The sequence below is a fragment of the Aplysia californica genome, unplaced genomic scaffold, assembly GCF_000002075.1.
Source record: "Aplysia californica isolate F4 #8 unplaced genomic scaffold, AplCal3.0 scaffold00755, whole genome shotgun sequence".
Lineage (NCBI taxonomy): Eukaryota > Metazoa > Mollusca > Gastropoda > Aplysiida > Aplysiidae > Aplysia > Aplysia californica.
Window position 1 is genome coordinate 347,537 of NW_004798025.1, and position 10,395 is coordinate 357,931.

General features: G+C 40.6%; 1 protein-coding gene across 1 annotated transcript in view; it reads left to right on the forward strand.

Moving 5' to 3' along the window:
- Positions 1 to 4,287: 4,287 nt before the first annotated feature.
- LOC101858218 (beta-lactamase domain-containing protein 2) overlaps positions 4,288 to 10,395 on the forward strand; it is a gene marked incomplete at its 3' end in the record, with an annotated part of 8,962 nt that continues 2,854 nt past the window's right edge. Inside the window, 3 exon segments of the mRNA XM_005109205.3 lie at positions 4,288 to 5,203; positions 8,419 to 8,580; positions 9,302 to 9,493. Of these exon segments, the coding sequence (XP_005109262.2) occupies positions 5,121 to 5,203; positions 8,419 to 8,580; positions 9,302 to 9,493 (437 nt within the window).

The following is a 10,395-nucleotide window of genomic DNA, read 5'->3' on the forward strand; positions in this document are numbered from 1 at the left end:
AAGGTAGTAATTAATTTTCGTATACTCTTAGTAGTATGAATTTTCCTCAAGTTTCAATGCTCCTAACAAAACTCATGTCTCCTTCTCTGCCTGTCTTTTTCCTTCTCTCTCTCTCTCTCTCTCTCTCTCTCTCTCTCTCTCTCTCTCTCTCTCAGTCTCTCTCTCTCTCTCTGACCTGAAAAATAAACTTATTTTGTTTTCAGAACGGCCTTATACAGGGTATCTAAAAAAGAGGATCAATTTAAATAGAAAGAACTCGGTCATTTTTGGCACCAGTTTCAATAAACATTGGGCAAATGAAATTCAACTAAACGGACGTCAATTCTCCAACAGGAAGTAAATTGACAAACGAGTTCGAAGTTTATCAGTAAAGTTTTTTACCACTGTCAAGGAGCATGCAAAGCACTACATCTGATTAAATGTAAACCGTATATTATTTATTTCAGCAATAAAGACCGTATTTGCTTAAAATAGACATGTTCAAAGGGAAGGTGGAGGTTATTTAGATGTATACAACAGGTTATTTCCGTAGACACTGCCTTTCGAACCCCTCCCCCAGCAAAAAGCCAAAATAATACCCCAAAAAACCCCGAAACAAAACAAAAAAGAAGCAAAGAAAAACATTGCACTGTTTATAGCAATGTCTGTTCTAAATAAATGTGTTCATCAATGCAGAAATTGAATAAGCATTATCGTTGATTTTTAAGAGGTTATGCAGTGTTAAATTTTACTCGATTTTGGTTAAAATAATGAAATCGTGATCATTCTTAAACATGCGAATTGATTTTCTTCAAAATTACAACCCTTCTCCCCTCCCCCCCCCCCTCCCCTTTCCCCATAAATGGAATACTACTTCGGCGAAGTTTTGTTGAAACTGACTGAAACGTGACCTAGTTATTGCCCTTTAAATTGGTCTTCTTTTTTAGACATCCGGTACTTGGTTCACTGTGAAAACAACACCAAAATCAACCATATCAACAAAAAATTACCCCCCAAAAAATAAATAGAGGTAGCAGAAGTAGCAGCAGCACCAGCAGCAACAATAACAACAAAAGTAACAACAACAACGCCAACAAAATCAACCTTGAATTCAACTGTCATGTGCCCTGGCTAATACTATCTTGCAATTGTGTACTTTTAAGAGTGTGTGTGCTCTCTGTTCTTCTCAACATTTCTCCCGTTAGTGCATGCTGTGACGGCACGCAAACATTCCATTAAGAACACTGGGAGTCTGGTGCAGATAAGTACGTCGTTACTGGGTTGTTAACTCTCTCTCTCTCTCTCTCTCTCTCTCTCTCTCTCTCTCTCTCTCTCTCTCTCTCTCTCTCTCTCTCTGGGTTACTGAGAGACAGTACTGGCAGTTCCACTTTCCAACCGTTATCTCTGATCTAATTGTTTCCAGTTGATGGAGCAAAAATTTATATTAACATAAAATCGATCTTTTTTACCTGGGCATGGTAAATAGATCATAACTTTCATATAGTTAGGCTTTCGTATCTGAACAATTAGCACTGTTTCACTCCCATGCTTTGGCGACTGGTAGTGAGGTGCAGTTTTCGATTAGAGAGAGATACAAGTAAATGTCAAGGCGGACATTAAGGGAAGGGGAACCCTTGACCGTGTCCTTTCGGTACCAGGCATTATAAAGATGTTTCACCTTTTGGAGTAAATGACGCGGAGATTGGTAAGCTCGAGACACTGTTATATTTTTCGAACCCAATCAGTGAGTACATGGCTTATAGGCTCCTTGCAAAAGTCAATGAGAGATAAATAGGCATCTTTTAAACCGAAACCGAGTGTGTATACCTTGAAGAAGACACAGAAAACGAATACATATCTAAGCATAATTAGATATTGCGCAAAAAATAATTATTTTTCATTGACATGTTGTTAAGAGAATGCGTCATCCTGTCGTTTTGTGACTTATTTTGTATCTTTTCGGGCGTCCCGTACTCCGTCCTCAATTATGAGAGGGCAGTTCAGCGTATACCAAGAAATGCAAAATGAACCACGAAACTTTTAAATATAGCGAAACTCGGGCGTGGAGTCATTCTATCCACAAATCTGCAAGTACAAAGGGGACTAAGGTCGGAATATTGAACGAATCAAGAGGCTACATTTCTCAGATTCTTTTATGGCTAATGCCCATGTGCAAATTAGCTATTTAGCAATACTTTTTTAAAAGACAGAAAAATTGACCAAATAAAAATGCCTATAAAGAAAAAGAGAACAACTAGCCCTTCGAATAGAAAGAAGGACTGGAATATTTTCAGATAAACGGATAGACACTTCAACACACGGCTTTTTCCATCTCTGTAAAGAAATTTCGTTTAAAAGGTTTCGGGTTTCCATTCCAGTTATAGTCCGATTATCTATCCGTTCGCTGTAATTTGACAATGCCCGGCTCCGTTATTGGCCGCGCGAATATAACGTTTGCGTTACTTCGGGCTTATCCAGCTTTCAATCGATATTTTAGTTCAGCTGGAGGGGTTTCGTGCTGTCTCGAAGTGTGTTTTTTTTTTCATTTGGTATTTCTTTCCCTTTAAACAAACATCGTTAACTGACGATCTGCTCAATAATATTGATTAGGGATTTTAAAACAGTTGACTGATCTTTAAAAGTTGAATACTCATTATGCTACTCTGATATACACATGGACATTCGACAACCTCCTGAACCTTGATACTAAACTGATTGACTTGTCTCTATCTTGCCATCAACTGCATTGTACCTAGGTGAGAGAGCAAGTCTGATGTTTGGCTTTGTCGTTCATTCCCATCAAATTCCTCAAGTAATGGGTGCGTGCGGCGGCAGCAGGCTTAGATCTAAATACCAGACACCGAAGTTCTCAGACGGGAAAATGCCGAGAGCCTGTTTTCTTGGCTTAAAAGTAGGGCTGGTCATGTCGTAAGAATATCTGATTTCAGAATCCCAAATGCCGTATTCAGTTCATCTGTGCTGGTATGAGTGTCTTCTTCGCAAATTAAAAGAAACAATTCGAGGAGAGCTTAGGGGGAAATGAAATGAGTTAAACTGACCCAAACGCTGATAACACCCCCACATAGACATTAAACATGACTGCATGAGCCACGACTTCCCTTCCGATTACTGTTTGCGAGTTAAACGGAAAACGTTTAAACGGGAAACCCTCCCCCAAAAAGTTGGATTTCCCAATGATGGGAAGTCGTCATCCCCATTTTAACTTCCTCCTTGAGTGAACCAGTTTACCGTCAACTATGGTGTACATGTACTAGTCAGGCGCTTTGTCGTCAAAGTCAAACGCAGAAGACCCGAGTTCGATTCCTGAGTCGGGAGAATTGCTATCGAGTATCTAGGTCTTTTTGCCCTGGATGATGTAAACCTAATAGTCGGGGTTGGTCCTGACAGGCAGGGCCGAAACCCGCCTCCTAAATGATCTAAATTTTGTCGATAGGGGCGTAAAAACGCCTACATTAAATAAAATATTTAAACTAATTTATTTGTGTGACGTCAGAATTTTCCTTTTTTATCAATACAAAATGTTTAGTACACTATGGCATTGCTTGTAAAACCACCGTGTGCTTCTAATGATGAGGCTAGCTTTATGTTATGTTCAATGATCGCATTCACATATAGACAGAACAACAGCAGCGAACACATTAGCTGAGACTGAAAACATGATCATATTTAGAATAAACAGGAAAGCGTAACTCATCATTTTAATAAAGCAAGCCTAACTTCAAAGTAAGCTTTAGAAAAGTTTAGAGAATAGTCTCTTTTCGAAAAGCGTAAATGCTGCTAACGCACTATTATAATGATAGGATGGCACAATACTCGAATAGGGGCTCTCGTGGCCTAGAGGTTAAGGTGTTTTCCTCTCATTCAAAGGTCTCGGGTTCGAATCCGGGTAGCGACCGAAAATTTTCTTCTCTAAAATTGTCTCCTTTCCCCTTCTTTCCTTCTCTCTTGAAATATTCTGTCGCCTGCTTTTGTTTCCATTTTCTTCCCCCATTCCCTCTCCTCCTTTGCCCCCTCCACTGGGCTCCTGACTCTTTCTGCAGCCTTTCTACTGCTACTCCTTGGCTCCTTCTTACGGCTGTCTTTCAGCCACACCCCTGATTTTCGGGTAGGGAAGATTTACCTCTAGCCTGCTCCGTCAAGGGTAAAAAATCTCGGAGGTCCCGTGTGCTAGTTGCGCACGTTAAAGTTAAAGATAGATCCCTTGGTGGTCCAAAGTCGATAAGAGTAGGCTTCGGCCGCCACCCGGACAAAATTCTGAATTTCCGACCAATTGAAAATGTTTGTCCCGTGCGCTCATATGACCTTATGCAGTTGCGAGCGCCGTAAAACACTTACAAAGAACCCAACAAGATTCAAATACTAAAATAGTTTTTAAAACTCGAGCCGTCCATTGCAGACCTGTTAAAGATGAACCTGACAGAAACTGGGAAGCTTGTGATTTGAATCTGTGTGATGTTAGAATTTCTAACGTATCTTTATTTTTTTTTCGAAAAAGTCATTTAAAATTCTCATTGTCCAGTGTTCCGTCGCGGAACCGTGTTATTTCATATTCGACAGATGGCTCGTTTGTAACCAGTGTTTTGTGGAGCGCTCAACCACGAGACTGGAAGTAAAACCCCAGAAAAACACAAACACAGACAGCAATCAGCTCGAAAGCAGCTCACGTAAATCTTCCTTCAAAACAAACATACTATAACGTCAACAGAGCGTAGATTTCCGGTCCTCCATCCGCGAGACTCCCTTCGACTCGAGGGCCTCTTCCGTTGTGTTGTTTTATCACCCGTCGTCGAGGGAGTAGCTCGCTGCAGTATTTAATGCGCAGAATTTGCTTTCGAACGCACACATATGTAATAATTAATTGTCCGCTATAACTTCATGTTGAAGACGCTAAACCTCTGGTGGTTTTTACGTATCTCGATAAATCAGCGCAAACGTAAAAGCAACATTGGCATTCTTCATTGTTTGAAAATTTCGCTGCGCGTCGTTTCGTTGCCAGCTCCAATCGGCCAAGTGAAGTGATACTTTGACTTATTGGAAGTGGTTACTTACTAACCACTAACGCGAAGAAGAGTTGGTTAAATACTTAAGTACTAAAGTGAAGAACTGTGTCCATCAACAAAATGCTTCAGTACTGTGGCAAACACGAAAGCATCCTCAAGTCAAATGAGACGAAGGCAGGCAGCTTACTGATGCAGGCCCTTGGGTAGGGTATTTAGTGTTGTTATTGTTGTTGTGTTTGCCTTTTGTCGTTATTTTTCATGATTTGTTGTCAATTAATTTTTCTGTATGCGGGTAATGTAGGTCTAAATAAAATATGAAAATAGTTAGTTGGATAATATTCAGCAATCAAACCACCGACAGTCCGGGACCAGTGCTTGAAATCTTTTCTCTGCAATAATTTGATTTAAAGATCAAAACCATTGTGCTCTGGTATGTATATGTGTTGATTTTGGTCTCTAGTAAAAAAAAAAATGGCAAACCTTAAAAAATTGTATACCATAGTTCCAAGTCCATAATCGCGATAGGAGTATTACCTTGAACAGAGACATTCCTGCCCCAACATAATTTTAACTATTCAATGATTCATCTTTTCTAGAGTAAATGATTTATCTAGTCTATTTTCAAAGTGTTTCATAAGTTTCAAATACTTCAAAATACCCTCACGCCCCCACACATACCCGGGATTACAACTTCTACTCCAACATTGATGATTGTTTGGTAACTGGATTCGATTTGACATTCGACTGAAGCATGAATTAACCATTCATGATGTACGCCAATTAGAATACAGAGGCCTCCGACTTAGAGCATGTCGCTAAGAACCTGGCCCTCGTAAGAACCAGTTTTTACCCTGTGAGAGAGTTGTTTTTTCTCTATAATTTGTACTCCTAAGAACCCACTGTAGAAATAGTAATCCGTCTAAAAACACGTTTTGAGTGAAGGAAAATTAACTTTTATCGGAGTTGCTTATCATACTTTTCACGTGCAAAGGGGTGCTTTTAAAGGCTGGAACAATACAATAACTATACTGTTAAGAAGCTTTAAAAACAATTGGGAATTGTGTGGGGGGGGGGGGGGAGTAGGTACTCTCTCACAATGAAATACCGTATTTGATAACACGAGGTCAGTTTTCAAAAAATGCAAAATGGGAGGAAAGAGGGAATGACATGAAATGAGAGGGGTTGGTGAATACAAGTGGACGTCGAAATCTCCGCACTAACTACTTGCACGTCTGCTCAAAACGTTTTTTTAGACCCGCACCTGAGCTCAGCGGAGCTGGCTGGTAAATCCCTTGGTAGTTGTTTTTTTTTCTATTGTGCAATCGTCTTTTGTTTTCTGTTGTTGGTTATTGTTGGTTTTATGTCTTGAGTAATCAAATTTCCCGGTTGTATGATAAAAGCTGGCCCATTCATGGTCAGTCTGTTTCTTCACTCACCCGGAGTTGCGACGGATGCAGTTTCATAGTTTCAATACGCTATTAAATCATTGTGACACTGTTATGTCGTTTCAATCCGAAATCTCTGAGTCTCTTGCACCCAAAAACATTGCACACCACTCAGACATACTCATGCACATGCTAATTTACAACAAAAACTTTTTTAAAAAGAGAAAGAAAAAGAAAAAAACTATTTTTCCTCGAGCGTCAGTAACCCCTAGCCTACGGCCATTATTTCATGATAGAATAAATAAGGGGAGTCAGGTGGTAACTGAGTTACTTGAAATCTCCCTAATACGGGGTGCCCACTACGGATGGGATCGGCCGATCGCTCGGTCGCCTAAAAAACAAACGTGTTTGTTTTCAGTTTCAGGCGATCGAGTCGGGCGATCGGCCCTATCCAGCGGTAGAGGGCATCCCGTATAAGAACTCTGTCCGCCCATTGGGGGGATCCGGTCTGGTGGGGGCGGTTTGCTAGCCAGATTGAGGGCACAAAGCGGCTATTGTGGCACAGGCCGATTGCGCCCGACTCGTCGCCTCAAAAACAAACACGTTTGTTTTCAGGCAACGAGTCGGGTGATCACCTCCAACCTGACCCGACCCGACCCGATCCCATCCACAGTGAGCACCCCTTATAAAGAACTGCATTTTGTCTCCCGATGACCTGTTTCTTCGGAAGCGACTACAGTATTCACTGTCATGCCTGGGTAAAAACGATTGAGTCCCAGCACTTTCACCATGAGAATGATTTCGTTTCCTGTTCGTGGGCTGCCTTTGTTGGTATTTCCATAACACTCTTGTTTTGTTGGAAGAGGCTGGGGGGGGGGGTGTCATAACCACAAGATAACTGTTCCGTTCCGACCCCTCACAACACTTAACCACATACCACTTTCAATCCTGCGCTCGTGGCACAATCGTTCACTTGTGGGGAAAGAATGATCGTCATTTCCTCAGCCTCTTACACCTCCTTTAATTTTCTCCTCTACTATTTCTGGAGGCTAAGCAATCAGCTGACTACAAATTTCAACAATTTTACCTTCTCTGCTTTGCTCCATACAGGCTGAAATAAGCTACGTTTCTGTTGGTCTTTATAATGCTTCTAATGAGCTCTGTGCTGTTAAATTGGAAAAGGACAAACAAAAAATAAAAGAGCTAAAGTAGTTGTAATATATTTTACAATGACTTTACCTTCAATTTACTGCGCAAGAGTACAACCTTTTCAAGAAAAAGGTAGCAGTGGAGTACGAATGTTTTTGTTCTTTCTCGAATATTTCCTTTCAATTTCCTTCCGGTTAGAGAGCCACCCCACCCCCTTCTTTGTTTTTCTCTGTTTCTCTCTTTTTATTCATACATATGATTTTTTTTTTTTTTGAAGTGGCGTATATTGTATCTAGTAAGGCGTAAAAGTATCAACTTCTCTGCAGATGGGGTGGGGCGGTATTTGGGGGAAGGGGGTGGGCGTTATTAGAGAGCCTTCGGGGCAGACAGCAGTAAGTACACCGCTAATAGTGGGAAAGCACCATGGAGAAAGAGCACAATTCTTTATTTGAGTGCAGATGTGTCGTATTAATTTCAGAGCAGTCATTTCCCTTCATTCTTTTGTTCTTTTCGCGTATGCGTGAGCTAATTTCCCCGTCTTTGGAATGAACTATTTGTGTCTTGTGGAAAAAAATTTTTTTTACCTCACCTGAACACTGGAAAACAAACATCTACAAAAACTGATGAATGCTCAGAGAGCCCAAAGATCTAAAACGCTGGAAAAATAATCATCACCACAGACCAAACAATTCCATTTTTTCCTATTTTGCTTTTCTTGACGCATGACAATTTGTACCATGTTGGCACATGTTTACGAAACTTACAAATAGTGGCACCAAAATCAGGACAAGGAACAAAAAAAGAACACTAGTAAGATAATATTTGTAAGACAATATACCTCCCACGAAAGCTGAAGATGATCCTGAAGTGTTTCTCCTCCGCAGCCTCACTATCCCGAGGATGTCCTGGTTACTTCGTGCCGCTCCCGCCCTTGTGCTGCTGGCTATCAGCTGGAGAGCCATAACTTCAGGGATATTTCCTAAGGAAAAGGTGCCGTATGGAGGTCAAGTGCATCCTGCTTTCCAAGAGGTGAAAGAAATATTTGAGTAAGTAACGTCTTTGTCTTCTCTTAAAAGTCTGTTAATAATTAATTGTAGTAGTTGAGTGAGTCATTCAAATTTATTATTTAGTTGGTCTGAATTATGTTGCTTCAGAAAATAATAACCATCGGCAAATGACAAAACAAACATCTTCTATGAAAGTGAAAGAAGTTTGGGAAATCAAACTTCAGTTATGTTGTATGCTGACAGTTCATTTACATTTGGCATCCATGGAAATGACCTATTTTATATCTCTTTTTTATGCAGCTCTCTCCCAAACACACAGTCACATTTCGCTCTCAGCTACCAGGTCGTTGTAAAAAGCCGAATCCCTACTTAAATCGAGATTTCTCAATATTATATCAATCGCATGATATCACTTGCACACGAAAAATTAATTCTATCTTTTAGAACAACCAACATCCTTTGTTCTCTCAAATTAGAACCTCAATACGAAGAAAACGGACTTTTCTTCTATTTTGTATCAAAGAAAGATACAGATTATTTTACCATCTTCCATTAAACTCCTCCCATCTTTACCAACTTGCAAAATGGTTTCTTATGACCTTTAAAAATAAAAGCCATACTATCAGGATAGTATGAGTACACTGATTCATCTTGCTTGAAAATTATTATACTATTCATTTATATCACAATGTGTGTACAACTATGGATGCATCCATGAATGTAATGGACTTTGAAAGCGTCTTTCCTTTTGTGTCATCAGGAAAAATGTGCAAAGTGGTCGAGAGCCTGGGGCCAGCTTCGCTGTTTACCGGCATGGGAAACCTTTGGTGGATCTGTGGGGAGGTTATGCAGACGTTGAATCAAAGAAACCATGGCAACAAGGCACGCTTTCGCAGCTCTGGTCCAGCACTAAAGGCGTGGCCGCTGTTGTTGTTGGGATGCTTGCAGATCGGTTAGTATTTGAATACAAAATGAAAGCATATTTTGTTTTGCACGTTGATCTCTCTGTCAACCTTCTCACATAAACAACCTGCGTGCCAGTGTTTGTGTGTTCGGAAAAGGAGGGGGGGGGTGAAAGAAAAATGAGAAGGAGTAAGAGGACAAGAACGACGACGACGACGAAAAGTAGGAGGGAGTGGGAAGAGAGAGAAAAAGAAGAAGAAGGGGTTGAAATTAATTGGGTTTTTTTTATTCTTGTCGAAAAGACAATGTATACCACGTTTTGGCGAATATCCTTTTCCACTATCCCAATATTGTTGGACATGCCAACTTCATGGAATTGTAAGACATGACTTTGTTATTGTCAGACAGCATCGACACACGCAGGTGTCGACAGAGAGAGAGAGAGAGAGAGAGAGAGAGAGAGAGAGAGAGAGAGAGAGAGAGAGAAACTCCTGATCTCAAATGCTCAGAATTCTGTGTCCTCTCTCTTTCCCCTACATCTCAAATAACAACGTCAACAAGTATCATATGACATTGTTAGCATACGGGTGTGACCATACTGTACGCTATAGTGCACACGCCGACGCAGCAAATAAATTGTTCTTTAAAATTATGCAATCTGATCGACAACGTCAGGATGCCCACCGTCACTTACAAATATGGATGAACTGGTTTTGAAGAGCTATGTTTTGCTCTCTAGTTTTTTCGTCAGTTCACTTTCGTCCGGTAACGAGTGGGATGGCTGCACCCTGAGAGCGTCAGCAGGGCGTGGCCCTTTATGAAGCAAAAGTAAAGTGTTCTCCTCCCTTGTCTTCTTATTAGAACATGTTCTAATCAATAGAGAGCTTTCCATAATTGTCTCTGTGTGTATGTGTGTGTGTGTGTGTGTTTGTGTGTGTGTGTGTGTGTGTG